General features: G+C 63.6%; 4 protein-coding genes across 6 annotated transcripts; all 4 read left to right on the top strand.

Moving 5' to 3' along the window:
• Nucleotides 1–4,057: 4,057 nt before the first annotated feature.
• On the top strand, nucleotides 4,058–7,210 carry LRRC8E (leucine rich repeat containing 8 VRAC subunit E). The gene is made up of 2 exons (XM_047097297.1): nucleotides 4,058–4,200; nucleotides 4,967–7,210. The coding sequence occupies exons 1-2, from the start codon at nucleotides 4,063–4,065 to the stop codon at nucleotides 7,208–7,210; spliced, it is 2,382 nt and encodes a 793-aa protein (XP_046953253.1). The 5' UTR covers nucleotides 4,058–4,062.
• A 2,336-nt stretch (nucleotides 7,211–9,546) lies between these two features.
• Nucleotides 9,547–19,044, top strand: MAP2K7 (mitogen-activated protein kinase kinase 7). Of its 2 annotated transcripts, XM_047095914.1 has the most exons (12): nucleotides 9,547–9,713; nucleotides 11,416–11,463; nucleotides 14,340–14,481; nucleotides 14,666–14,732; nucleotides 14,838–14,951; nucleotides 15,029–15,148; nucleotides 15,298–15,405; nucleotides 15,495–15,674; nucleotides 15,777–15,857; nucleotides 15,965–16,107; nucleotides 16,705–16,750; nucleotides 16,864–19,044. In XM_047095914.1, exons 1-12 carry the CDS (start codon nucleotides 9,590–9,592, stop codon nucleotides 16,996–16,998), a joined length of 1,308 nt encoding a protein of 435 aa, XP_046951870.1. In that variant the 5' UTR covers nucleotides 9,547–9,589; the 3' UTR covers nucleotides 16,999–19,044. The 2 variants fall into 2 exon arrangements, with proteins under 2 accessions (XP_046951870.1, XP_046951871.1); XM_047095915.1 differs by lacking the exon at nucleotides 11,416–11,463.
• An 817-nt stretch (nucleotides 19,045–19,861) lies between these two features.
• On the top strand, nucleotides 19,862–22,152 carry TGFBR3L (transforming growth factor beta receptor 3 like). Its single transcript, XM_047094469.1, is given in 6 exon segments — nucleotides 19,862–20,358; nucleotides 20,360–20,507; nucleotides 20,589–20,912; nucleotides 21,438–21,630; nucleotides 21,734–21,892; nucleotides 22,007–22,152. Coding segments are annotated over 6 exon segments (1,467 nt in total).
• Nucleotides 22,153–23,845: 1,693 nt separating this feature from the next.
• On the top strand, nucleotides 23,846–26,371 carry SNAPC2 (small nuclear RNA activating complex polypeptide 2). Of its 2 annotated transcripts, XM_047095557.1 has the most exons (5): nucleotides 23,846–24,059; nucleotides 24,648–24,767; nucleotides 24,956–25,024; nucleotides 25,304–25,604; nucleotides 25,693–26,371. In XM_047095557.1, exons 1-5 carry the CDS (start codon nucleotides 23,877–23,879, stop codon nucleotides 26,022–26,024), a joined length of 1,005 nt encoding a protein of 334 aa, XP_046951513.1. In that variant the 5' UTR covers nucleotides 23,846–23,876; the 3' UTR covers nucleotides 26,025–26,371. The 2 variants fall into 2 exon arrangements, with proteins under 2 accessions (XP_046951513.1, XP_046951514.1); XM_047095558.1 differs by lacking the exon at nucleotides 24,648–24,767.
• Nucleotides 26,372–26,928: the final 557 nt, after the last annotated feature.

Here is a 26,928-nt window from a genome sequence, read left to right as displayed (position 1 = left end):
CGGGTCTCCAAGGGTCGCGCCCACTACAGGGCTTCGCAGAGGAACCCAAGCTTGGGGGGGGGGTCTCAATCCTCGAGGTTTCAAGCCTCGGGTCTCGGACTGTCTCCAGTCTAGTGAACTCGTGAGCCTCCCGTGGGGGAGGGGTCTCATTCCCCCACTTTGTCAAGGTCCCCTCTCCCTTCAGTTTTGCAGACAGAACGGGTCAAAGTTCACCGGATGCCTCCAGGCCGAAAGGGTGCTTTGCCAGTGTAAGAGCCAGCTCAGGCCTTCTCGGCCAGGGAGGGATGAGTGGGGGTGGGGAGGCAGCCATCCTTTCTAGAAGCTGCCCTCCCAGACCGGACTCCAGCCCCAGATCCCAGAGCCTTCCAGCCCTTGTGCCGCCCCCAAGACCTGGGAGCAGCTCACCCATCCCCCGAAGTCCGGAGAAGGTCTCAAGGCTGGGCAGGGCCAGACAGGTAAGCACCCCACTCTGCTCATCCTCCCTTGGCTGGGTGGTCAGAGCAGGGAGGGGAAGCCCCCTCCCTTCCCCTGGACTCTGTTCCTCTGGATTTGGTTGTGCCTCAAGGCCAGGTGGCTGCCCCTTGGGGTGGGGTTGGGGGCAAGGATGAGGAGGCCCTTCACCTGTTCCTGACAGGGTCTCTACAGCTTAGATCCTGGAAGGGGGCCCACAGGCCGGCTTTGGGAGCCACGCAGCGCCTCCGGGGGGCCCCCCTAGTTTCCCTGGCTGCAGCCCGGCCCAAAGTTCTAAGACCTCTGCCCTCCGGCCCGCCCCTCACCCTCCACGATCGTGGAGAGCTGGATTCGGATTGCCCTCCTCCCGCAATCCCTCCGCGTCTGGAGTAGGGGGCGACCTGGGAGGACCCAAAGGGAGGCGGAGCCGAGACGTCCCCGGGGCGGGCGGGCGGGGCGGCTCCCGGGCTCCTGTCCCGCCCGCCCGCCCTGACTCACCCAGGCTGGCCCGGGAACTCTGCGGGAGTCCCGGCTGCTCCGCTCCCAGGGACCCAGGAGTTGGGCCCAGCGTCCCAGCCAGAGCGGTGAGTAGGAGGCTCCCCGTCCCTGCGGACCGGGAGGCGGGGTGGGGGTCTGGCCCACGTGAGGACCGCCCCAGGTGCCGCCGGCACTGCCGCCTGAGCCCGCGGCCCGCCCGCCAGGGACACAAGGAGCTGGGGAGGGGGTGGAGGCGGCGAGAGACTCGGCCTTGGCCAGACCTAGGGCGCCTGTCAGGGAGCAGGCCAGCCTGGCCAAGGACAGATCAGCAGGCTGGGGGAGACCCCCATGGGGTCTTGGCCATGTTCCCCTGGACGCCCCAGAACCCTACCACTGGGGGTCCCTACCAAGTTGCCCTCCCTGGGACTATTAAACCTCAAGACTCCCTGACTCCCAAGTCCTGGCTGGGCAGCTTGGAAAAGTACTAGGTGGAGAGTCCCCAGGCCTGGGGCCTGACCCAAGATCTGCTACTAGGGGACCCCTACCCCTACCCCCACCCCCGACCTTAGTTTCTCTCTTGTGTAAAACTCAAAGGTTGGACCTGTGTGCTTCAAAGCCCGTTTCAGGGCTGACAGTTACCCCTGTGTCCTCCTTGCCCTTTAGCATGGGTTGTGGGCGAGGAGGGGGGCTGGACCCCGAGCACCCACCACTGCCCCCAGGAGGCAAGCTGGGAGCCTAGGGAGGGTCTGAGAGGGGAGACGCAGGGGTGAGGCATGGATACTAGAGCTGAGGCTAGGTAGGGGGCACGACCCGGTCCCAGGCCGACCAGAACCCCCAGGGCCTGCCCTGCAGAGCAGCCCTCCGCCCATCTTTTCTCTGCTAGAACATTCTCTGCGAGAACACTCTCCTCCGGGCTCCTTTTGGCAAAGATGCTGCATCCCAGCGAGAGGTTCTCACCCAGGATGAAGCAGACAGGGCGCTAGGGGACAGATGAGACTCGGGAGTCACGCCTCACATACCGCTTGTAGCTGTGAAAGCTTCAGCTGGTTCCTTCCCTCCCCTTGAGTCTGGAAAATGAGGGTTGTGGTGCCCTCCCTCCCCCAGAGTGGGGATTAAAGGAGGCACCGGAAGCATCTGGTGGCCATAAGTTGCGTATGGCCGTGCTGTTGTTTTCCTCTGGGCTCCCCATCCCTGGAGCCCTCTGCCCAGGGCCCTCCCGCCAGCCCTGCTCAGACAAAGGGGGGGCCAGCCTTGTGTCTGTGGAAGCTTAATGGCAGGTTCAGACCATCGAGTTTGAGTCATGGAGACAGATAATGATAACCCCAGTGTCTGCCTCTGATGGCGTTGTGTATATACCTTGTTCCGTGGGAGCCACTGGGCCATCCACTGGGGACCCTCGGTGTCGCCGCCGTCTTGCCTTTGATTGTAGTCTTGACCTGGTGGATACTGCAGCTTCCGCCACTGCGAGATGGACCCAGGCAGGAAGTTGGTCCTCGCCTGTGTACGTGGCATTTCTGTCGCAGCCCCAACAGCGGAGCCGTGTCCCTCACAGGTACCCGGGGCAGGGAGAACGGTGGCTGGCTGGAACAGGTCCTGGGTCTCCCCTCAGACCAGTGTATACGGCTCCGGGTACCCACCTGCATCCGTATGCACACTCCAGAATGCCCCCAGGTGTCCCTTTTGGTGGCTACGTCGTTCATGTGGCCCCCAGGGTGCTGCTGATAAGATTCCCGGCTGACGGCACTGATACGCTGGGGCACTTCCACTCAGCTTTTCTTTTAGGACAGGGTATCAAACTGAGAGTGAGGAATGGGGCATTGTGGGAGGGAGCCCGTGCTCTGTCTGTGCACCCCCTGCCTGTGCCCGGCTCTGGGTGAGTCAGGGCCTGAGTCAGGGGGGCCCTGCCCCTGCCATCCCGATGTGAGGGCCTTTGAAGGGATTAGAAGGTGTGGTGGACTACCTCGCCCTCAGCCCGGTGGGCAGGGCTTACAGCCCGCATCCCTGTCCGTCTCTACCTCATCCCCGCCCGGGAGTCAACCCCAGGCCTCAGGGACCTGGGGACTGCAAAGGGAGGCAGGGTGCTGTGAGAGGCAGTCCAGCCTGGGAGCCCCCTCAAAAGGCAGTGGGGGCCTTGCGGCCTCCCTTTCCTTCCGTCCAGCCTCCGGGAGAGGGGGAGGGAGGCTCCCCAGCTGCCAGTTCTTGGGAGGGTGATGTCCCAGCTTGCGGCCCATGCCCCCACGTGACTCGCGCCTGGCTGTCCCGTATCTGAAATAATGATACCTTGGTCTAAAGTGAAACCCAGGGACAGACAGAGCGGGCTGGCCGCCCAGGAGCCTGGCAGCCCAGCCCCAGCCCAGACAGTAGGTGTCACTCTGGCTTTGTCCCTGAGTTTTCCATTTCCTGATCCTCTGCCCTCCGGCCATCCTGGCGACCCCCTACCCTCCCAGTCAGAGCCCAGGTTTCTGTCGTCTGCCTCAGTTTCTGGGCACCGATCCCTCTAGAAACCCAGGTGTCCTAGTCCTCCTTCCCCTCCACTGACCAGCCTTCAGCTTTGCCCCTCCCTGCCCCTCAGGCCCTGTAACCAGAGCCAGGCTCCAGCCGGCTTTTCCGGTTGGAGGTTGGAGGTGGTGCCCGGAGCGCCCCTGAAGGGGGTGGGGGGCCCACACCCCGGAAGTCCTCAGCCTCAGACGCTCTCTCTGGCCCAGTGGCAGAGACGGCAGAGGCTAGCGGTCCGGACAGCAGGTGTCTGGAGTCAGAGCGGCAGAGCGAGTGGTTTGGGCTCGTCATCAAGGGTGGGAGATGGCTGGGTTCTGGGAGAAGGCCACTCGGGCAAGCTGGGGGACAGCGGCTCCGTGGACTGCCCTTCCTGACCTCTGAAAGGGCGAGCGGCGTCAGAGGGGGGGGCAGGGATCCCGGGGAGCAGATGTGGTGAGACCGGTAGTAGCTTGGCTTCAGGAAGGAGGTGAGGTCTGGGGGAGAGAGGGGGCACACAGCTCGTGCCTTCTGCCAGATTCGGGCAGGGCAGAGCACAAACTGGGAGCAGAGGCGTGTGTCTGGCTCCTCTGGGGGTCCACCACCAGACGCCCCTTCTTGAGGGTCTCTGCAACCCCTGCCTCCTCCTCTCCCATAGGAAAGATGATTCCGGTGGCCGAGTTCAAGCAGTTCACGGAGCAGCAGCCCGCGTTCAAGGTGCTCAAACCCTGGTGGGACGTGCTGGCGGAGTACCTCACCGTGGCTATGCTCATGATCGGGGTCTTCGGCTGCACCCTGCAGGTGAGGCGCGAGGCAGGAGCGGGGCCTGGATGGAGCGCGGCCTGCAGGGGTTGGGGCCTGGGTGCGTGGAGAGGGGCGGGGCCCGGATGAGCGGGTAGTTGGCGGGGCACGTAGGGGGCGGGGCCCGGGTGTGGCCCGCCTGTGGGGGCGGGACCTACAGGGGCGGGGCCTGTTTGAGCGGGTCGGAGAGGCGGGGCGTGTGGGGTCGCGGCCCGGATATTCCGGAGGGCTACCCGCTCTGATCCCACAGTTCCGGAGAGCGAGCGTGTGAGGTCAAAGGGTTGACAGGGTTGTGTGTTTCTACGGGCTGTGAGGGAGCATGTATGTGTCCCATGCCTCTCTCCTGGCTTCTGGTGGCCTCAGGCCTTCTCTCATCTCCCTTCTGCGCACGGGTCTCTGTGCACATGGCTCCTTTTTATACGGACACGGTCGCACTGGATTAGAGCCCACCTTAATGACCCCACCTTAACTTGATCACATCTGCTTTGCAAAGACTATCTGTCCACAGGTATTAAGGATTAGGAGGTCAGTATCTTTCGGCGGGGGGGGGGGGGTGCGGGGGCGCGGGAGGGAGAAGGAAGATGCAATTCAACCTAACTCCTTTTTTTCAGACAAAGATTGATTCTCAGAAGTTTAGTGACTCTTCCAAAGTCACAGCCCGCTGGGGACAGTCAGGGATTGGGGTCTCCCACCTTCAGCCTGCCTTTCTCCCCCCAACCGTGCAGGCCATCCCAGCTCCTTGGCCCTCTTTCCCCCTCATTCCCAGGTGACACAGGACAAGATCATCTGTCTGCCCAGTCACGAACTCCGGGAGAATTTCTCAGAGGCCCCCTGCCAGCAACTGCTGCCTCGGGGCGTCTCCGAGCAGATGGGGGGCCTCCGGGAGGTAAGCGGCCTCAAGAACAATCTGGACCTCCAGCAGTACAGCTTCATTAACCAGCTCTGCTACGAGACAGCCCTCCACTGGTACGCCAAGTACTTCCCCTACCTGGTCGTCATTCACACGCTCATCTTCATGGTCTGCACCAGCTTCTGGTTCAAGTTCCCCGGCACCAGCTCCAAGATCGAGCACTTCATCTCCATTCTGGGCAAGTGTTTCGACTCTCCGTGGACCACACGGGCCCTGTCCGAGGTCTCTGGGGAGAACCAGAAGGGCCCCACCACCGGACGGGCGACAGCGACCGTGGAGGCCTCGGCGGGGTCGGGAAAAGCCAACGAGGGTGAGAAGGAAAAGGTGCTGGTGGAGCCCGAGAAGGTGGTGACTGAGCCACCAGCCGTCACCCTACTGGACAAGAAGGAGGGTGAGCAGGCCAAAGCCCTGTTTGAGAAGGTCAAGAAGTTCCGCGTGCACGTGGAAGAGGGGGACATCTTGTACACCATGTACATCCGGCAGACGGTGCTCAAAGTCTGCAAGTTCTTTGCCATCCTGGTCTACAACCTGGTCTACGTGGAGAAGATCAGCTTCCTGGTGGCCTGCAGGGTGGAGACCTCGGAGGTCACGGGCTACGCCAGCTTCTGCTGCAACCACACGAAGGCCCACCTCTTCTCCAAGCTGGCTTTCTGCTACATCTCCTTCGTGTGCGTCTACGGGATCACCTGTCTCTACACCCTCTACTGGCTCTTCCACCGGCCCCTCAAGGAGTACTCCTTCCGTTCTGTGCGGGAGGAGACGGGCATGGGTGACATCCCCGACGTCAAGAACGACTTTGCTTTCATGCTGCACCTCATCGACCAGTATGACTCCCTCTACTCCAAGCGCTTTGCCGTCTTCCTCTCCGAGGTCAGCGAGAGCCGCCTGAAGCAGCTCAACCTGAACCACGAGTGGACGCCCGAGAAGCTGCGGCAGAAGCTGCAGCGCAACGCCCGCGGCCGGCTCGAGCTGGCCCTCTGCATGCTCCCGGGGCTGCCCGACACCGTCTTCGAGCTCAGCGAGGTGGAGGCGCTCCGGCTGGAGGCCATCTGCGACATCACCTTCCCCCCGGGCCTCTCGCAGCTGGTGCACCTGCAAGAGCTCAGCCTGCTTCACTCGCCCGCCCGGCTGCCCTTCTCCTTGCAGATCTTCCTGCGGGACCGCCTGAAGGTCGTCCGGGTCAAGTGTGAGGAGCTCCGCGAGGTGCCCCTGTGGGTGTTCGGGCTGCGTGGCCTGGAGGAGCTGCACCTCGAGGGGCTCTTCCCCCCGGAGCTGGCTCGGGCGGCGACCCTCGAGAGCCTCCGGGAGCTGAAGCAGCTCAAGGTGCTGTCTCTGCGGAGCAATGCCAGCAAGGTGCCAGCCAGCGTGACCGACGTGGCCGGGCATCTGCAGCGGCTTAGTCTGCACAACGACGGGGCCCGCCTGCTGGCCCTGAGCAGCCTCAAGAAGCTGGCGGCGCTGCGGGAGCTGGAGCTGGTGGCCTGCGGGCTGGAGCGCATCCCCCATGCCATCTTCAGCCTGGGGGCGCTGCAGGAACTTGACCTCAAGGACAACCACTTGCGGTCCATTGAAGAGATCCTCAGCTTCCAGCACTGTCGCAAGCTGGTCACGCTCAGGCTGTGGCACAACCAGATCGCCTACGTCCCCGAGCACGTGCGCAAGCTCCGGGGCCTCGAGCAGCTCTACCTCAGCCACAACAAGCTGGAGACCCTGCCCACCCAGCTCGGCCTGTGCTCTGGCCTCCGCCTGCTGGACATCTCCCACAACGGGCTGCGCTCCCTGCCGCCCGAGCTGGGCCTCCTCCAGAGCCTGCAGCACCTGGCTGTGTCCTACAACGCCCTGGAGGCCCTGCCGGAGGAGCTCTTCTGCTGCCGCAAGCTGCGGACGTTGCTCCTGGGCTACAACCACTTGAGCCAGCTCTCGCCCCAGGTGGGGGCCCTCAGGGCCCTCAGCCGCCTGGAGCTCAAGGGCAACCGCTTGGAGGCTCTGCCAGAAGAACTTGGCAACTGCGTGGGGCTCAAGAGAGTGGCGCTCCTGGTGGAGGACACCCTTTACGAGGGCCTGCCAGCGGAGGTGCGGGAAAAAATGGAGGAGGAATGAAGCGAAAGGTGGGGCAGGTTGGGGTAGAGGCCTTCTGGATGCTTCCACCCCAGAATCTCTACTGTCGTCTTCAAGCGAGGTGGCCGACAGGGCCCAGGCCAGGAGACGAGGAGCAGACACATCAGCCTTGGGGGCGGGGGGGGGGGGGGGGGGGGAGGGTCCAGACAAGATCCTGGGATTGGTTTGTCCGAGAAGAGACAGGAGGCTGTGGATTTGGGGTGGACCGTCGTAGAGGGATCAACTCAGTCGCAGGAGTCTCAGACCAAAAGCACACCCGTGTCTTTGGCTGGCTGTCCTGCCCTCCCCGCGGACATTCTAGCTCAATTAGTGCCGTATGTGGGGGTGAGGCACATCCCAATGGGATTTGAACCCTTTCTCCCCCAACCCAAACAGCTTACATCTGCGGTTCTCTCCCAAGGAGGGGACACAGACACGAGGGACCAGCGACCCCTGCCCCCAACTTTGATGCCAATCCCTTATTTATAAGTTGTTTGCTATGGACACGTGAACTCAGTAAAATGGTCCTCGTGTTTGGCCTTGCATCAAAATCAACAGCCCCAGAACAAAACCTCCCAGGCCCCACCCCTGAGAGACTGACTCAGGTCTGGCTGGAGGCCAGGAACTTGTCTGTAAATCAGCATCCCAGGTAATTCTGATGCGGGTGGTCCTAGGCCTGTATGTTGGGAAACGCTGACCTACAGAATCTGGATGTTCAGAGCCGGGGTTCTGAACCCTTTTGAAGACCTAGGACTTTTGAACATCTTATAAAAGTTGGGCACCTCCTTGCCCAGGAAAATGTACACACACACGCCAAATTCCAAAGCTACTTCAGGCCGTCAACGGATTCCCCCAGATTTCCCAGAGGGCCATTCACGGACACCCTAAGGATGGCAGACTCCAGGGTTAAGAACACCTGCTGTGGAATTTACATGCTTCTGAGAACAAGCAGGGACTTTGTGTCTTTCAAATGTTCTCTGTGTGAGGGAGCATCTATCAGTGGGTGGCTAATAAATAATACTATGAGAACTAAAATTCTGATCTCTGGTATCCACTCCTGTTGTCTAAGACTTCCATTTCATCCAGACCAATGACAGGCAAGCAGTGACACTAACGTGCCAGAATGAAGGGTATGAGATCCGTCCTGGGAGCAAAGACAGAGCTCAGCAGGAGAAATTAAGTGGCATCTTCTGCTCAGCTTTTTTTCTGGAGAACCCCTTTTCCTCTCCATTCCTTGTTATTCTCCGGACTCCAGTCTTTTATCTGTTCCACCTGTAAGTTGTCACCATAGGAGTCCCCACAAGCCTTCAATGCCCACCAGTGATCCCGTGCGGGCCCGGGAGTAGGCAGGGCGTATGGCACAGCCTGCCTGACCCTGACTTCCTGGGACTGGACACCTCGAGATGTCTGCAAAATGTGAGCCTCTTCCTGGCAACTGAGCGCAGAGACAAGCTGCTTTCCGAAAACCAGGATTGCAGCTGTGGACATTTTCCCGGCACCCACCATGCCAGTTAAGCCGCGAGGATGACAGGCTGAGGGGCATTAACACCAAAGCCCATCTACTGCACTGTCCAGACGCGGGGCTCACATTCCGGGGCGGGAAGATGAGGGAACGTCTTAAAATGTCCCAGGTGGGTCTGGCCTGGAACTCTCTGGCCATGACCCTGGCCCTGTGGTCGAGGTCAGGGGTCATGCCGCTGGACTCCTAAGGCCGCTACAGTGACCTGAGCCCTACCCCGTCCCTCCCGCCGGTCCTTAGCCACCCCCGAGTTTGCTGAAATAGAAAGGGCTCCCCACGGGTGCCTAATTATGGGGAGGAGGCAGCAATTAGGCATAACAGCGATCCTAATGAAACACTGTCCCGTAAGAGAAAGGCAGTCCTGAGGGAGCGTGGGTGCCAGAGAACAGGCCGGGCGGGGAACAGCGAAAACGAGGCCGAGGACACATAGCAAGAGCTACTCCCAGCAACAGCGGCCGCGGAAAGAGCCAACGTTGCGCATGCGCAGCAAAGGCAAAGCGCGGGATTGCGTCTACCCCTCTGCACGCAGGCGCGCCGCTTTCCCCGCCTGCCGCGGTCTGCAGAACCGTGAATGGATTTCAACACAGCGCCTCTCGAGAAAAGGCTCCGACTCCGCGCATGCGCATCACGATGAGCGGCTTTGCACGTTGCCCGACGCGAACTCTAGGTGGCGTCATCTCTCCGGCCGGGAAGAAGCACGCATGCGCGGAGGTTAGCACGAGGGATGGGCGAGTGCGCGCCGCGGACATGCGCCGTGCAGGGAGAGACGGCGGCTCGGCGGGGTCATCCAGGCGCAGGCGCAGTGCGGTGTTTGTCTGCCGGACTGACGGGCGGCCGGGCGGTGCGCGGCGGCGGCGGGGAAGATGGCGGCGTCCTCCCTGGAGCAGAAGCTGTCCCGCCTGGAAGCAAAGCTGAAGCAGGAGAACCGCGAGGCCCGGCGGAGGATCGACCTCAACCTGGATATCAGCCCCCAGCGGCCCAGGCCCAGTAAGCACGGCGGCGTGGGGGAGGGGGCGGGCGGGCGGGGCGCGCGCCGCGGGAAGCCCCGCCCCCGCCGTCAGGCCCCGCCCTCGCTTCCGGGGCGCTCTTGCTCCTCCTTCTCTCCACCCTATACCCCCTGCTGTCGGCTCGCGGGGAGAGGGTCACGGTGACCCAGGGGGGCGTGGGGCCGGCGGGCTCCCGGGCGGCCCTCCCCCAGCCTAGGGGGATCCCCCTTACGGGGCCTATGAGCCTAGTCACCCGGCCCTAGGGCAAGGCCTCCCCATCTGATGACCCGCCCCCTCACCGTGATCCTCGGAGCCCGTGTCACCGTCACCTACTCTAGGAGCCGGGCTCCCCTTAATCCGAGCGACTGTGACCACATCCAGATCCCCCGCAAACATGTACACGTCCCTTCCGACCAGATGATTTCACTCCTGCCATCTCAGTGACTGGCAGGGGGCCCCTTCTCCCAACCTCTGCACCTGGGTCCTTGTCATATGGTTCAGTGGATGGTCCACTCGCATTCATACACGCACACTTGGCCCGGCTGACACCTGAGATTATTTGACCACATATAACCCCCTATTCCTCTGATCTCCTTTTCTGTGACTGTGTCTGGTGATCCCTTTTTACTAGGCTGGGACCTTGTTCTTCGGCCTCGCAGACCCCCTGCCGCACACACCCTACCCACATACACCAGGCCCCCTCCTACTTCATCTTGGCGACTGTCTGGCCTCTCCGAAAATACACACCCAGCCTCCAGCCTGGCAACGTCATCACCTGGACTCAAGTGACTTCCTGCACACCCACATTTACCTGGCCTAGGGATACCTGAGGCCAATGTGGTGCTATCCCAGCCCGTGTACACCTCACCTCTGATCCCACCGTCTCTGTGACTAGCTGCCTGGCATCTTATTGTTTGGAGTCAAAAGCTGCCCCTCCCCGGCACTCAACACCTGGCCAGGGATTGCCATGACACCACCACTGTCTAGTCTCTTTGTTTTGTCCCGCAGAACCCCTTCCCCAAATCTCTCAGCTGGAGGGCATGAGGCCTTCACCCTCCCCCCCCAGACCTGATGAGGAGCACCCCGCTCTCTTGAGCTAACACCTGGCCCTCCTTTGTGATTCTTCCGCGAACCATGTAGCTTATGCAGCTCCCTGTGGGGTCATCCTGATAGGAGGGGGACATGCGCCCACATCGGGGTATTCCAGTCTCTCCCTGCTCACCCAGCCTGACCTTCACAGCCTGAGTGCCCCCACCATCCCTGTGTGCAGTCCACTCCTCCCTTCCTCTTCTGACCTGGGGTAATGTGGGCTCCTCCCTGGGGCAGATACCCTCCCGACACCGGAGGGTCCCTGCTGGGCTCTGCGATGCTGCCTCCCGCAGCCCCAGCTTGGATGAGACAGGGCTGGGCATGGGGCCTGCGGTGCCTTATGGGGTGGCTGTCCCAGGTGCAGAGTGAGGTACGGTGAGGCCCGTGGTGGGCAGGCCCCCGAGGAGCCCCCTCCAGGCGTCTGTGTCTGTGTCAGCTCCATCCCATCCTCCTGGTCCTCCCATCTCTGTGGTTTCTACCCGTCTCTGCACTTTGGTGCCTCGCGCCTCCCCCTCTTCCTTGTTATGATTTGATTTCTTTTCTTTTGGACAAATCAGTTGTTTCTGTTGTGATTTATCGTGGTGTTGTTTTTTTTCTTCCTTTTCCCCATCCAGTTATTGTGATCACTCTAAGCCCTGCTCCTGCCCCGTCCCAACGAGCAGGTACCAGCCTTTTTATCATTGCCGCTTGGACATCTGCACCATTGACCTAACCGCTGCCCCGGCCGCAGAATGCCCTCCCCCATCGCCCCATGCTGTGTGTGCGGTGTGTGTGTGCGTGCCCGCGCCTGTCACTCTTACTCTCTGTCCTTCCACCCAATCCGTGATCAGTGATGTTCGGCCCACTTGGCCTCTTCTGTGTTCTCTCACCTTCCGCTCCTCCCTTCCTGGTGAGCTCAGGTTTGGACTCCCCTGAAGAGGAAATGGGCTCCTTCACCGGCCAGGAGTCTGCCACCCGTGAGAGATCACGTGTGTGTGTGTGTGTGTGTGTGTGTGTGTGTGCGCGCGCGCACGCCCACGTGAGGGAAAGAGGGAAAGCGGGGCCAAGGCCATCGGGCTACATCTGTTGGTCCGTTCCGACAGTACGGCGAACGTGTGTTGCCTGCCGCGTGCCGTGTCTGTTTTAGGTGCTAGGGACACGGCGGCAGACAGAATATGGACCAAGGCCCCTTCCTTCTGCGGCTGACGCTCCCTGACAGGGAGCATCCTCCTGGTCTGGGAGAAGTGGAGAAAGCAGTGATGCCTTGCAGAAAAGGCAGAGTAGAGCTGGGTTGGGGTTCTGCAGCAGGGGCCCAGTTGGGGAAGCCTCTGGAGAAGCTGCAATCTGAGCACAGTCTCATGGGAGGTGGGGAGCATGTGAAGGAAGGTAGAGAAGGCAGCCAGCTGAGGCCTGAGTGCAGTTGCCGGTGGGTCTGGGAGCAGACGTGTGTGGGGTGTGTGTGTGTGTGTGTGTGTGTGTGTGTGTGTGTGTGCGCGTGCACGTGCGTGCACATGTGTTGGGCTGGCAGCCTAGTACATCTGTGGCTCCTGTTGGCCATGTGCTTTCATGCCCTCTCTTGTTCTGTCTCATTCTCTCTTTCTCTCTCTTTCAGCCTCTTGCTCTCACTGTGCCCTCCTGACCTGCCGCGTGGCCTGTCCCCACCTCTGTGACCTCTGTTTTCAGGGCCTTTGTGTACCTGCCCCTTTCCCCCCACCTTAGCCACCCCACACTGGCCCCACTCAAATCTCCACCATGCTTCAGTCTGAAGGGCCCCAGGAAGCGTCTGCACCCCCCTGAGAAGTATGGAGAGGGTAGGGTGTGGTCCTCACCCCACACACCTGACAGTGCAGGGCAGCAAGGGGGCCCAGATATCCTCCAGGGGGTGAGAGCCTGGCAGTGTCTCCAGAGAGCCCAGGTACAGGGACAGCATGGGGGGCCCTCGAGTGTCCCTGAGGTGGTTGGGCCAGGGAGGGAGGGATGAGGATTCTGCCTCTGGCCATGGCAGTGTAATGAAGCAGGGGATTACAAAGCAAGGGGCTGGAACAGCAGGGAGGGGGCCCAGGAGGTCAGGCCCCCAGGCCAGTGCAGGCTGATGGGCACTGGTCCCCAGGGCCTTTCCTTTGCTCTTACCAGCCCTTAGCAAGACCCGCATCCCATTTTCAATTGTAGGCAAGGGTCACATGCCTACCCCCTCACTCTAGATGTGGTCAGGGTCCCAGGCTGGCAAGGCAGGGAAAGTGCCCAGATGCCAGCAATTCAGGCATATTTGTCTCTGTACGTTGGTCACTGGGCCCACGTCACCAGGTGCTTACAGAACTGGAGGAGGAAGGGGTGGGCCGTGGCAGGAGGTGTAGGTGGGGTGGGGGGGGAGGCCAGGGGCAGAGCGGCAGGCCCCAGGCCTCCTGGCCGTTCTCCACGAAACGTCCTCTTCTGGCCCCTTAGCTCGTGGAGCCAGTGCCCTACCCAGCTAGGGACCCCTTCTGGAGCACTTCCAGGGCCTCTGGGGGTATGAGGGTTGAGTGGAGGGTCATGTGTCTTCTCCACGGACCACACCGGTCTCTGCTCCTCGACCCTATTGCCAGCCCAGCCAGGGAGGATTCTAGCCACTCAGAGAGCCTCCTGTCCTGTCCCGGGCCCCTGTCTGGCCTGTCTCTGCAGTGCCTCCTCTGGGCAGCTGGGCTCCAAGTCTTGGCTCCCATTTGTCTGTCTCCTGCCCTCCCGATCCCCGAATGCCGCCTGCCCGTCCTGGGGTGACCGCTGCCTGCCCGCTGCCTGCCTGCCTGCCTGTAGCATGCCCAAGCTGTCCGCATGCAGGCTGCTGAGAAGAACCAAACCCCACTGCCTGGCCCATTCCCCACCTCCCGTCCCACCAGCCCTTGGAGGGGCTGTGCCGCCTGGATCCCCTCACCCAAAGGACACAGGCCCAGCCTGGGGTCCTACCCCCACCCGTTGGCCCCAGCTTTGTAGGCCGAGCTGGGAGGCTCAGAAACGAGCCTGCTGGCTAGAGGATGGCCCTCCCTGACCCTGGAACAGAATGTGCGGCAAGGCAGCTGGAAGCTTGCGTCCCTCGCTCATTGTCTCCCTGGGGTGGTCTGCTTGATTCTTATTGGGCAGCCACGTGCAGTGCTCCCAACAGGGCCAGAGCCCAGGCTGATCCTGGCGGGCGTTCCTTCCTCACGTGGTCCGGAGCGTGGGCACCGTGGCCCTGGGCCTGCTCCTGGGCAGAGGTGGGGCAGAAAGGGACACATAAGGAAGACTGCCTGGCTGAAGGGTGCCATCAGCCTCTGGGCCTTGATCCTGTGTCAGCATAGACTTGGGGACAATCCCTCAGCCTCGGGGGACCACCCCTCCCTGCCAGCCCACTCCATCTTCTTCCAGGTCAGGGGGGCAGGAGAAGGCACCCTGAGAGTGGTTGGGGGTGGGAGGGAGACCTTAGCTCCTCCAGCCCATGTCTGTGTTGGCCTACCTGATGCCAGGGAGGGGAAGACCGGAGTCCCCCGAAGACCCCACAGTGCCAGCTAACCCCTCTCACCCCTGGCTCTCACCCCCCCCTCCCCAGCCCTGCAGCTCCCGCTGGCCAATGATGGGGGCAGCCGCTCACCGTCCTCCGAGAGCTCCCCACAGCACCCCACACCCCCTGCCCGGCCCCGCCACATGCTGGGGCTTCCGTCAACCTTGTTCACACCCCGCAGCATGGAGAGGTGAGCTGTCGAATGGGGCCAGCTGGCCAGTGCGGGGGTCAGGAGGTCAGTGTGGGGAGGCCGCTTTGCCCGCCCCAGGGAGGAGGGGGGTGAAGTCTGTGGGAACCCCTGTGTGACGGGGACTGGGGTGGCCTCAGCTTGGTTGGGACCCTCCTCCACCGGGACCTCCTCCCTGTTCCCTCAGCATCGAGATTGACCAGAAGCTACAGGAGATCATGAAGCAGACGGGCTACCTGACCATCGGGGGCCAGGTACCACCTCGCCCTGACCCCTGGGGGGGCGGGCAGGACACGTGGTGGGGCTAGGTCTTTGTCGGGGGCAGGCGGAGACCCGGCAGCTCTGGGTGTCCTCGACAGCGGTACCAGGCCGAAATCCACGATCTGGAGAACCTGGGCGAGATGGGCAGCGGCACTTGCGGCCAGGTGTGGAAGATGCGCTTCAGGAAGACGGGCCATGTCATTGCCGTCAAGGTGAGCCCCGCCCCCGTCCCCACCGGGCGCCCCGCCCCGAGACCGGGCACTAAGGCTCCCCCGGCCGTCCCGTGCAGCAAATGCGGCGCTCGGGGAATAAGGAGGAGAACAAGCGGATCCTCATGGACCTGGATGTGGTCCTCAAGAGCCACGACTGCCCCTACATCGTGCAGTGTTTCGGGACCTTCATCACTAATGTGAGTCCAGGCCTCTGGTGTTCCCCTGCCTCTCTGTGGGCTCCCCAGGTGTCCTTGCTGATCTCCGGGTGTGCCCCCTGCTGCTGGTCTGTGTGGGGTGGGCCGGAGGGTGCGGCTGCCCCCCGAGCCGGCACGTGCCGCCCCCACAGACGGATGTTTTCATCGCCATGGAGCTCATGGGCACGTGCGCTGAGAAGCTCAAGAAGCGGGTGCAGGGCCCCATTCCCGAGCGGATCCTGGGCAAGATGACGGTGGCGGTGAGCAGCCCGACAGGGGTGCGGCCGGGCGGGTGGCCCCTGGGCCCCCATCCTCCCATCACGGGTGCCCTCCGCTGTCCTCGCCGCAGATCGTGAAGGCGCTGTACTACCTGAAGGAGAAGCACGGCGTGATCCACCGTGACGTCAAGCCCTCCAACATCCTGCTGGACGAGCGGGGCCAGATCAAGCTCTGCGACTTTGGCATCAGCGGCCGTCTCGTCGATTCCAAGGCCAAGACGCGCAGCGCGGGCTGTGCCGCCTACATGGCAGTGAGTGGGGGTCCGGCGGCGCCCCGGCGGGCGAGCGTGGGGATCTGGGCGGCACGCCTGCCGCAGCCCTGGGGGTACATCGTCCCCTTCTCCCACCGGCAGCCTGAGCGCATAGACCCTCCGGACCCCACCAAGCCAGACTACGACATCCGGGCCGATGTGTGGAGCCTTGGCATCTCCTTGGTGAGTTGCGGGGCCCCTGCCAGCGTCTTCTTGGGATACAGACGAGGGCGGTCAGGGAGGGCGGGGACCAGTCCTCGGCCCACCCAGCCCGCCTGCTTCTGTCCTAGGTGGAGCTGGCGACGGGACAGTTTCCCTACAAGAACTGCAAGACAGACTTTGAGGTCCTCACCAAAGTCCTGCAGGAAGAGCCCCCGCTCTTGCCCGGTCACATGGGCTTCTCGGGGGACTTTCAGTCCTTCGTCAAAGACTGGTGAGGAGCCTCCCCCCTCCAGTGCTGTGCTCTGGGAGGCAGGGCGGGGTTAGGTGTGGCCCTGTGCTCAGAACAGCCAGGGAGATTTGGGGCTGGTGGGCCCCCCCCCCCCCCCGACGGGGGGTGGGGGCAGCTGTGGGCGAGAAGGCTGCAGTCAGGGCGGTGATGTGGGCGGCAGCTGGAACCCGAGGCCCGAGTTGGCCCTGTGGGCAACTGGCAGGATGGCCCTCGGGCTTGGCCACAGGAGGTTGTGAACAAGCCGATGTGCCCCGGGGCCTAGGGGTCTGTGTGTCCCGCGGCGACAAGCAGAATGATGCCCGTGTGGTGTCCCCATTTGATTGTTGTGCGGGAGAGCCCCGGTCCACCTCTCCCGTGGGCCCCTCCCAGCCCGGGTGGGGCTTCTGCCGCAGGTGGGATTTGTGCAGGCCCTGGGTCCTCTGGCTTCTCAGCCAGCAGCACAGGGCTGTGAACACACAGCAGCCGCTTCCCTCCAGATTCTGAAGACCCCTGTCTCAGAGGGAGGACAGTTGTGTTCCTGGGACAGCCAGGCCCTTCTTCCCAAGCTCTGATTTCTGTTTCCTCCCTCTTCTCTGTTAGCCTTACTAAGGATCACAGGAAGAGACCAAAGTATAATAAGCTACTTGTGAGTATCTGGGGCCCCTGCCTCCCCCCCCCCCACCCCATCTGGACATCCAGGGGCCTGTTTCCCCGCTGGGGCTCCTCCCTGGTCCTAAGCCCTACCCCTCGGGCCCGCAGGAACACAGTTTCATCAAGCGCTACGAGATGCTGGAGGTAGACGTGGCATCCTGGTTCAAGGATGTCATGGCGAAGACCGAGTCACCGAGGACTAGCGGAGTCCTGAGCCAGCACCACCTGCCCTTCTTCAGGTAGCCACGTGGTGGCGGCCAGCCCCACCGGGGGCCGGGGGCATGGCCACAGGCCCCCCCTTCCCCACCTGGCCACCCAGCTGCCCGCCAGGGGAGACCTGGGATCTGGATGGCTGCTGAGGGCTGAGGACAGAAAGTAGGGGGCGCCGACCCACCCCCGACTCCCTGCCCACCAGCTGTGGACAGACGGGCTCACCAGGCCCCAGCCCTTCCCGTCCCGGGGTCAGCCGGCCGTGCGCGTCCCCCTGACAGACACTGTGAACGGAAGACAGCAGGCCACGAGCAGACTCGCTATTTATTCAGTCGTAACCTCTGGGCTGGGGCGGCCCCCAGGGCCCGGGAGAGAGCCGCCCGTCCTGCCCCTTCCCTCCCCACCCCACCCGCTGTGTGTTGTCCCCTCTGCCTCCCCTCTGCGAACACGTTCCTTGTGTCTATCCCCTCTCTCTCATCCCTTGTCTACCTCTCTGGCTTTCCCCACCTCCTTCCCTGCCTCTGCCTCTCTCCTGGCCCAGATCTGGGCTCTGCCACCCCCAGGGGTGAGGGGGGGGACCCCTGGGTCCACTTAGGTCTCCAGCAACGGCGAGTCGGTCGGCTGGTGTCTTCGCCCCAGGAAGGCGGGCTGGGCGTTATGACTACAGCTGGACCTGGGCTGGTCTTTCTCTCTCTCTCTCTCTCTCTGTTTTTCTCTGTCTCTCTTTGATCTCAGGGGGTCCTTTTTGGAGTTTATTGTATTTTATTGTACTTGGTGGGGTGTTTGGGGGGTGGGGGGAGAAGAGCTTGTTCTCACGGGGTTTGTCGGTACCTTCAGAAACTTTTACCAAAGTCATGTTTAGCTGCTTGCGGTGGAGCCCCTGACCGCCTGTGGGCACGGGCGTCTGGGGCTGGGGGCCAAGCCCCAAAGGTGGGCTCTGGGGGCGTTCCTCCTCCCTCGGGGCCAGCCCTCGGGGCTGGAGACTGGCCACAGCTTGGGGGGTGAGTTGAGGACCTCAGGGGGCATGGAGGGAGCCCAAGGGGCCGCGGCCACACAGGGTGGCCTTCAGGGAAGGCGGGCACAGGGCACGCCGAGGGCAGCAGGCGCTGCCGCGGCAGGGAGGTGGTGGAAGGAGTCGGTGGCAGGAGCGGGGCCGTGGAGCCCCGGGGAGGCAGGGATTGAGGGTGCAAGCGGTGAGCGTGGGGGTTCGAGGACGTGTGACGGGACAGAGGTGGGGCTGGCTGAGGGCTGGGCGTGTGCAGGCAGTCACGCCCTCGTAGTGCCCCTGAGCGCCCCTCGACTCCCCCAGAGCTGGCCAGTCCGCCCGAGCCCTGTGCAGCAGCCGGAATGGGAGGGGGTGTGTTTCCTTTTTGTTGGTGATGCATGCAAACCAAGTGGACGACAAAACAAAACAAAACAAAATGAAAAAAAACAAAAAACCCACCAACACCAAAGGTGAGGAACTTGGCCGGATGTAGCTGAAGCAGTCTAGACCTAGGCATCCCTGTATTCTCTTGTTCCTGTCCATACTCACGAAATGCCGCATGTTTAAAAGTACGCAAGTTCTCTGCTCTTTGCCCCCCCCTCCCCGGGAGGGGAACGGCCACCTTCTCCCGCCCCGGTCTCCTTTGTGAGGGGATGGGCGCAGGGTGGGGGGCCGACAGGCCTGGTCCCCCATCCTCCCTCGCCTGGCCCGGCCAGGGGGGCCTTTGTGGGTAGCTGGAAGGTTCCATGGCTGGTCCCAGGGCCAGCGCAGGCCCTAGGCCGGCCACCTGGATTTACTTTTATTTAACTATTTTCTGTTTTGTGAGTGTGTCTGCCCACCCCTGCCCTCCTTCAGTGTTAAGTGGGAGTTCTGGGGGAACCTCTTCCCCTCTGCCTCTTTCCTGGCCTGCCCTCCGTCACCGGTCACCAGCCCTCCCTCTTGACCAGGCAGAGGGTGGAGCGGGCGGGCAGGGGCCTGGGGTGGCCCACAGCCCCCTTCTCTGGTCGCCAGTATTCCCCTGTCCCTTTTTAAAATGAAATGCCCTCGTTTGTAAATCCTTAGACGCTTGAGAATAAAACCCCTCCCTTTTCTTCCATCGTGTGTCTCTGTGTGTCTAGAGCTCGGCAGGACCGGGCGGGAAGGGGCTGTGAGCCCTGAGCTGGGGGGCCGCGGGCGTAGTGCCTTCCTCTGCGTGGAGGGGAGACTGGAGCCGGGCCAGGGCCTGGTAGGGCGGTATTTGTAGTGAGCTGCCCGATGCCGAGCGACCGGGGTGAGGGACCTCCCCCCCCCCCCCCAACCCCGATGGCCACAGGTTGGCCAGAGAGGAGCCCTTAATCCCCGGCAGGCCTTGGGTGCTGGCTCTGATGTACACCCTTCAGTCCACCGCCCCCGCGCCCTGCCTCCTGGGGTGGCCGCTCAGCCAAGGACAGGGCTGCCTGCCTACCTGCCAGGCCTGGGTGCCGCCCGCCGGCGCCTCGGCTGCTGGGGCACACCTGACTGCCAGTCCAGCATGCCAGGTGCCGCACTCCTGCTCCTGGCCCTGCTCTCGGGGGTCTCCACCTTACCCAGGGGGCCACCTGGTACGTAGAGGCTGGGGACGGGACCTGTCACGCTGCCGTCCCCGTGCTGCCCTTTCTCACCCCTGCCTGGGGGAGCGGGTGGGGTCTGCCTCTGTGTCCAGATGCTCCTGGACCCCCGACTTCTTCAGAGTCCCTGGCAGTTAGGCTAAGGCCGATGGCTGCAGGGGAGGAGTGTTCAAATGCGTTTAGGAAACGGGGGTGGGGGGGGGTGTCCTGAATGAGAACACTTGACAAGGATGCCGGCCGAGTGCCTCCCCAAGGCAGAGGGCGCGTGCGCGTGTGCGTGTCCCCACCCTTTGCTACTGCTGCTCTCGGTGAGGAACCTGGACGAATGGAGAAGCCAGAGACCCCCGCAGCCTGGCTGAGCTTCCGCTGTGCCAAAGGGCAAGGGGACAGCACCCTCCCTACTGGTCACAGTACCCTTGGAAAGGAAGGGGTGGGGCCGGCACCCTCCCTGAAAGCTGCTGCCCCCACAGAGCAGCCTGGGCCCCTGGGGTTGCTGACCGCCCCCCCCCATCAGGCACCCCTCAACTTCCCAGCCAGGGATTCCCTGGCCCGCTCTGGGTGGAGAAATCGAGGCCCGGGAAGGGGGTCTCCTGCAGAGGCGAGTGGCTTTGCGCCCAGCCTTGGTTGCTGGACTGTGGACAGCCCCTGGGTCTTCGGGGGACACACAGCGACTCTGCCAGCAGTGAGGCAGGAGCGGGGCGTGGGTGCACCCCTCACCGAAACAGCACCCGTTTTCCCAAGGAGGCGGCAGAGGCGGGGAGGTTGGGTCACTCGCCTGGAGGGTCTAAGGGAGAGCGCGGCCTCGTCCTTCGGGCTGCCCTTTCTCCCCGCCAGCGCCCCCATTCCCGGCGGCGCCCGGGCCCTGGCTGCGCCGACCCCTTTTCAGCCTGGAGCTGTCCGACGCGGAGGACGCCTTCCCGCGCCGCGCGGGGCCGCTCGAGATCCCGGCCGACAGCCGCGTGTTCGTGCAGGTGTGGACGCGGGGCGCGCCGGGGGGGGGGGGGCGGGCCTGATGCGGGGCGGCGGGTGCTGATGGCGACCCCGCCTCCTAGGCTGCCCTGGCCCGTCCCTCTTCGCGCTGGGACCTCGTCCTGCACCGCTGCTCAGTGACACCGTCCTCCCGGCCGGCCCCGGGGCCCGCCCTGGCGCTGCTGCGCGGGGGCTGCCCCGCCGACTCCTCGGTCGTCTTCCCGCCGCCGCCGCCGCCGCCGCCGCTCCCGGGTGCTGCCCGTCCCGCGCGCTTCAGTTTCAGCTTCCGCCTGCGCCCGGTCTTCAACGCCTCGGTGCAGTTCCTGCACTGCCAGCTGAGTCGCTGCCGCCGCCTCCGGGGAGCCCGCCGGACGCCCGCGCCTCTGACGCTGTCCCCGCCCTCGCCGGTGCGCGGGCACCCGGCCGGGAATCTGGGCGCCTGGGCCAGTCGGGGGTTGGGCATGGACCCTCTGGCCTCTAAAGGAGGAGCCCCTCGGAGTTTGTGGATCTAGGGGGCCGACGCTATGGAGCCTGGAGACAAGGGCCCCTCGGGGCTGGGGATAGTCACTGGGTCTCTCAGTCTGGTGGCTGGGCGCAAGGACCGAGAGGGGGGCCTGTGGGTCTCTGCACAAGGGTTCCTCAGCGGGCGGGGAAGGAGCCCTGGGCTTGCTCTGGGAGGGGCTGGGCGGCTGGATGCAGAAGGCGGCTAAGGGGCCAAATTTCAGGTTATCCAATGTTCTCAGAGAATCGGGTCGTGTGACTTTGAGGGGCTGAAATTTGGAGTCCTCAGGTCGGGTGGCTGGCTGCTTGTACATCTTGGGCGCTGGGCTCGGGGACCTCTCAGGGGGTCGGGTTTCCAGGGGCTTATTGGTGCGCCTCCCGGTTGCAACAGAGAGCTGGACACTTAGATCTCTTGGGGGCCCTGGGGACAGGCCCCTGAACCCTGGGGCCTGACATCCCCATCCCTTGCCTCCTCCTGCCCACAGTGTCTGCCTCGGGATGAGGCGTGCGCGGGCGCCGGCAGCGGCAGCGGCAGCGGCAGCGGCGAGAGCCCGGGTGCCGACAGCCCCCACCTGCACACGCTGACGCAGCCCATCGTGGTCACGGTGCCGCGGCCACCCCCCAGTGAGCGCGCAGTTCTCCTCCGCACGGGTCCTTGGGGTCGGGGGAGGGGGGTGGGAAGGACAGCTGGGGCCCGAGCCCAGTCTCCGTGTTGTGTTCCCCACAGGGCCGTCCAAGGGCGTCCCCGGCCGAGCCGTGCGCCCCGAGCCGCCTGCGCCGGCCCCGGCGGCCCTGGAGCCCGCGCCAGTGGTGGCGCTGGTGGTGGCGGCCTTCGTGCTGGGCGCCGCGCTGGCCGCCGGCCTCGGCCTCGTCTGTGCGCGTTCAGGTAGCATCCTCCGCCCGGGCCCGCAGCCTATTCCAGCGAGTCCGGACCCCGGGGCTCCGCGACCCAGCGGGTGGGGCTGGACCATCCCTAGACCCGCCTCCGCTACGCCCGCAGCAGCCCCCAGGGGGCGCTCTTGGCCCGACCCAATGAGCGGCAACCCCTACCGCTCTGGAGCCTGCCTCTCCTTTCCAGCACCCCCAGCCCCCGGCGCCCTCCCGAGAGACTCGGCCGGCGGCCCCCAGCCCAGGAGGCCCCAGTGAGGTAGGTAAATTTGGTGACGGGGGTGGGGGGAGGCTGTAACGTGGGGCCAGCTGGAAGAGGGGGGTGCGGAGAATGACTCTTCACAGGCTTTCCCTTGTGCCAGGGAGTGTTCTGAAGGCTTCACGCCTATTCAGTCATCCTCGCAACAACTTCCAGGTAGCTCCTATCATAAGCCCCATATTAGAAATGAGAAACATGAGACACTCTCTGAAGTTGTCGAAGGTCACAAAATTGGGTGGAGCTGGATTGAAACTCAGGCACTGGGTCACCCACGGCCAAGTTCGGGCCCTGTGTCACAAATGGGGTCCTCAAACCTCGGACAGACCCAACACCCGCCCTCACTCCGGCACACAGATCGATGGAGGAGGCGGATGATCAGCTGGGAAGGGGGTGTCCTCTACTTCGTTCGGCCTGGGTAGCCTCTCCCCAGGGCTGGCACACCCCCGGCGGGGTCCTGAGACACACCAGCCACGCCTCGAACCAGGTCCGCCAGGACTGGATCGGCCGAGGTCGACCTCTGACCCGATGGGACCGCCATCCCAGCGTCCTGCACCCTCCCGCCTCCGACCCGCTGCTCCGCACACCCTCCCACCTGGGCTCAAAATAAACATCTGGTCTGACCTGCTGAGTTTGAAGTCTGCGTGTGCGCTCGGCGCAGGTGTAGGGGGCAGGAAGCAGAGGCCTCGGGACCAGGACTTAGGGGGGTCTGGGCTGAAAGAGGTCCAGACTGATACCCTTATGTACGTGTGCCAGGGGAGATTCAAGTGTTGTCCTAAACAGAAAGGGATACCCAACCCCACCTGCTTAAGTTTTAAGTAAGCCCCGCCTCCTTCCTCAACCCCTGCGCCTGCCCACCTGCCTCGTGCGATCTTCCCAAAGCCAGGCCTTCTCCGCTCTCCACCCCCACCACTTGGACCCTGCTCTCGCCAGGGCCTCGACCTCTGGCCTCTGCTCCAGGCTACTCTCCGCCTAGTCCAGAGCTCTTTAAAAAAATTGTTTTATGTTTATTTTGAGACAGAGCGTGGGCGGGGGAGGGGAAGGGAGAGAGGGAGACACAGAATCTGAAGCAGGCTCCAGGCTGTGAGCTGTCAGCACAGAGCCCGAGGCGAGGCTCGAACTCACTAATCGTGAGATCATGACCCGAGCCGAAATCCGACCGCTTAACCGACTGAGCCACCCAGGCACCCCTCCTCTCCCCCTACTCTAGAGCTCTTAAATAAACGTCTCCTGTCCCAGTTCTTCCCTTCCCTTGAGCGGGATACTACCTCATTTTACAAATGAGTAAACTGAGGTTCGGCTCGGCCAAATCACTTGCTCTAGGTCACCAGGGCTGGCCGACCCCACAGCCCAGGTTCTTGGCTACCACTGGACAAGCTGCCTTCCGGCCAGGGTCCACCCCTTTTGGAGAAGCAAAGCACACAGTAGGAGCTCCTAGACTTAGTCCAGGAATGGAAGGGACGGCACGAGATCTACGGTCTCGGCTCCAGTTCCCGAAGGAGATAAAATGCAGGCGGGGAGGGCGGGTGTGTCTCATTCGCCCCCGCCACAGTTCTCAGGCGGGTCCCTCCAGCCTCTCCCACCCAGACGGTTGCTTCAGGCCGCAAACGCGGAGCCACGCCCCCATCTGTTTCCGCCTCCGCGCCGCCCTTTCTGATCCCAGCGGCCTCCGTAACCCCGCCTACCAGGAAAGCGAGCCCGGAACGCCGACTCCGCCCTCGCCGGCATGAAGCCTCCACAGCGGCGGCGAGCGGCCCCGGCGCGCTACCTGGGCGAGGTGACCGGCCCCGCGGCCTGGAGCCCCCGCGAGAAGCGGCAGCTGCTACGACTACTGCAGGCGCGGCAGGGCCAGCCCGAGCCGGACGCCACTGAGCTGGCCCGAGAACTGCCGGGCCGCAGCGAGGCCGAGGTGAGGAATCTTGGCAAGGAAGCGGGGGTGGGGGCGGGGCTAGGATGTGGGCGGAGCATCCTTGCGGTCGAGGGGCGGGGCGTGGGCGGGGCGCGTGCGATGCTGGGGGCGGGACCAACTTGGGAGCTAGGATGGGGTGGGCGGGGCGTACGTGAAGATGAGGGGCGGGGCGAGGTGGAGGCCAAGAGTGCGAGAGGTTAAGTCGGACTCCTGATGAGGCGGAGCGGGGAGCGGAGGCCGGGGACCGGGCGGAAAGGGCAGCGGGACCTGGCGGGAGTGAGGCAGAAGTGAGAGTCAGGAAACGGAGCCGAATGGGTGAAGCGGGAAGGTGAATGGGGTGGTACTTAGCGGGGGGTGGGCCCTGGCTGCGGGGAGGAGCCCGAGCTGACCTGGGTCTTAACACTTTATTGAGTGGCCGGTCACACCTGGGGCCTTGGCCCTCGTCCCCGTGCAGAGTCACTGAGACCCCTAACACCTAGCGGGAGGCTAGGGAGCGGTGCCGGTCCTGGGGCAGGCAGTCGGCTTTGGCTTCTCTCCCCAGCCCTGGGCGTATAGAAGGCTCATTTGGCCTCCTCCTCTCTTCCCCAGATCCGGGACTTCCTGCGGCAGCTCAAGGGCCGCGTGGTCCGGGAGGCCATTCAGAGGGTGCATCCAGGTGGCCCGCAGGGTCCAAGGCGCCGGGAAACACAGACCCCGGCCCCCATCGAGGTGAGGCAGGACTAGACCCACCCACCCCCCACCCCCCACGGCCGGGCCCTGGGGCATGGTGTGGGTGTTGCGGGGGTTGGAGAGTGATAATCTGGCCAGGGGCTCCCCAGGAGGGGCAGGGCTTGGATCAACAACCCCTGAGGGTTGATCCCTAGGCTGACCGTGTACTTTCTGGTCTCCCCATCCAGGTATGGATGGATCTGGCTGAGAAGATAACAGGCCCGCTGGAGGAAGCCCTGACTGTGGCTTTTTCACAGGTACGGCCCTCCCCCAGGCAGGATGGGGGTGTTACGTGTAAGGCTAAATACGGTGGATTGGGGTCTTGGAACCTTCCCCTGGCCAGCTCTGTGACTCCAGCCAGCCACTGAGCACCCTGAGCCCCGGTGACCCCGCTTCCGAAGCATCTCGTGCATGTTACGTCTAACAGGGGGGATTTGGTGAGCAGGTGGGGGTGGAGGGCTCAGCCTTGTGCAGGGCAGGGGGCTGGCTGATGGGAGGACTTCTGCCTTCCCCTCCCCGATCTCTCTTCCTGCCAGGTACTCACCATCGCGGCCACAGAGCCCGTCAGCCTCCTGCACTCCAAGCCCCCCAAGCCCACACAGGCGCGTGGAAAGCAGCTGCTGCTCAGCGCCCCCGGAGGGCGGGAGGACTCGAGCCCTGAGACCCCGGAGACCCCTGGCCCCGCCCCCAAGACAAGTGACCCCGCCCCTGAGGCACCTTCCGAATCCCTGGCTGATCCCGCGGCTGAAGGAGATCTCTCCGTGGACTTTGAGAAGATCTACAAGTATCTGTCAGCCATCTCCCGCAGTTGCCAGGGCCCTGAACTTTCTGCAGCTGGTGAGGATAACGGGAAGGGGCTGTGAGGGAGTCCCAGGTAGCAAGCCCCGCCCCACCTCACTCTTCTCTCCTCTCTGTCCTTTACCAGAGTCGGCTGTGGTCCTTGACCTGCTGCTGGCACTTCCGGAGGAGCTCCCCCGCCTGCCCTGCGCGGCCCTGGTTAAACATATGTCGGATACGTACCTGCGCCTGACCGCCCCCCAGCCGGACCCAGCTGGTGAGGGCCTGGGGCCCAGAGCTGAGAATGGCGGGACAAGCCCCAGGGGGCCGGAGGAGGCCAGCCGGGCCATGCCCCAGGCCCCAGAGAATGCTGGGCCCAGTGAACCGAGATCTGCTTGGCAAGCAGCTGGGGTCTGCCCCCTGAACCCGTTCCTGGTGCCCCTGGAATTTCTAGGCCAGGCAGCCACCCCTGCACGTTGAAGGCCTGGCAGGCAGAGGACACACCAGACATCTGTGAACCCCCTGGCCCTCAGTCCTGCGTGGGCTGGCACTGGGTTGTCCTGAGTCGCGGCGGAAGGTACCGGACACGGTGGGCGTTATGGGGCGGCTTTTAAGATGACTGATCCCGCGGGGCTCTCCGAAACAAGCAGCACAGTTGTACAGGCATTTGGCCACAGAACTGAGGTGGGGGCGGCCAGGCAGGCTTGGCTAAAGCCACTGTCAAATCCAAACCCTCCCCCCTGGGCTCCCCCCCCCCCAGCTCCTGTGTCTTCCAACATCCTGTATCCTATGTCCTGTAACTGTGAGTAAAGTTCCTGTCAATCTCTCTTGCTCCCTTTTTTCTGTGAGTTAAAGATGGGGGTCGAGGCCCAAAGTGCCAGAAAGAGAAGTCAGGGGTAGGAGTGCCAGAGCTGGGTCCCAGGGACCGAATCGAGGGGCACACAGGGAGGAAGGCCAGCAGCTAAAGGCTGCTGCGACCAGGTCTGGTTCGGTGCCACCTGGAGTGACCTTGGGCTGGCCGTGAGAGGGACCTTTGGTGACGGTATGGAGGATAGAGGCCTGATCCTGACAGGTGTGAGTGAAAGGTTCTCGGAGCAGGTGACCTCAGGTCACACAGATGAAGGGGAGAAGCCAGCAGAGTGGCCAGATGGGAGGAGCCAGGCCCCAGGTAGGGGTGGGAGGGAGGGAGTCCCTGAGGTGGCCTTAGGGAAGCAAGGAGGGGGAGGGAGGGGGAGCTGGAGGGGCCTTAGGAGCAGGGAGGGAGGAGCTGAGCTGGGTAGAGGCAGGGGCCTGGCTGCTGGGTCTCCCAGCAAGGGGTCCCCCTTCATCAGGGGGCCTGAGGGTGTAGATTCAGGGGCAGGTTGGGGAGAGGAACGGCAGGGGA

Source organism: Lynx rufus, unplaced genomic scaffold (assembly GCF_022079265.1).
Source record: "Lynx rufus isolate CCGP_SWC_20201006 ecotype Redwood Valley unplaced genomic scaffold, mLynRuf1.p SCAF_4, whole genome shotgun sequence".
Classification (NCBI taxonomy): domain Eukaryota; kingdom Metazoa; phylum Chordata; class Mammalia; order Carnivora; family Felidae; genus Lynx; species Lynx rufus.
The sequence above is the reverse complement of the archived record's forward strand: the minus strand, read 5'-3'. Positions and strand labels throughout refer to the sequence as shown.

What these genes read in the sequence shown, in the direction of transcription:
- SNAPC2 (XM_047095557.1), top strand. Translation starts at nt 23,877, where the DNA reads ATGAAGCCTCCACAGCGGCGGCGAGCGGCCCCGGCGCGCTACCTGGGC. An exon ending in TGACTGTGGCTTTTTCACAG is followed by an intron (nt 25,025 to 25,303) that starts GTACGGCCCTCC and finishes TCTTCCTGCCAG; the next exon opens with GTACTCACCATCGCGGCCAC. An exon ending in CCCTGAACTTTCTGCAGCTG is followed by an intron (nt 25,605 to 25,692) that starts GTGAGGATAACG and finishes GTCCTTTACCAG; the next exon opens with AGTCGGCTGTGGTCCTTGAC.
- LRRC8E (XM_047097297.1), top strand. Translation starts at nt 4,063, where the DNA reads ATGATTCCGGTGGCCGAGTTCAAGCAGTTCACGGAGCAGCAGCCCGCG. An exon ending in TCTTCGGCTGCACCCTGCAG is followed by an intron (nt 4,201 to 4,966) that starts GTGAGGCGCGAG and finishes CCTCATTCCCAG; the next exon opens with GTGACACAGGACAAGATCAT.
- MAP2K7 (XM_047095914.1), top strand. Translation starts at nt 9,590, where the DNA reads ATGGCGGCGTCCTCCCTGGAGCAGAAGCTGTCCCGCCTGGAAGCAAAG. An exon ending in CCCCCAGCGGCCCAGGCCCA is followed by an intron (nt 9,714 to 11,415) that starts GTAAGCACGGCG and finishes TTCCCCATCCAG; the next exon opens with TTATTGTGATCACTCTAAGC. An exon ending in CAGTCCTTCGTCAAAGACTG is followed by an intron (nt 16,108 to 16,704) that starts GTGAGGAGCCTC and finishes CTTCTCTGTTAG; the next exon opens with CCTTACTAAGGATCACAGGA.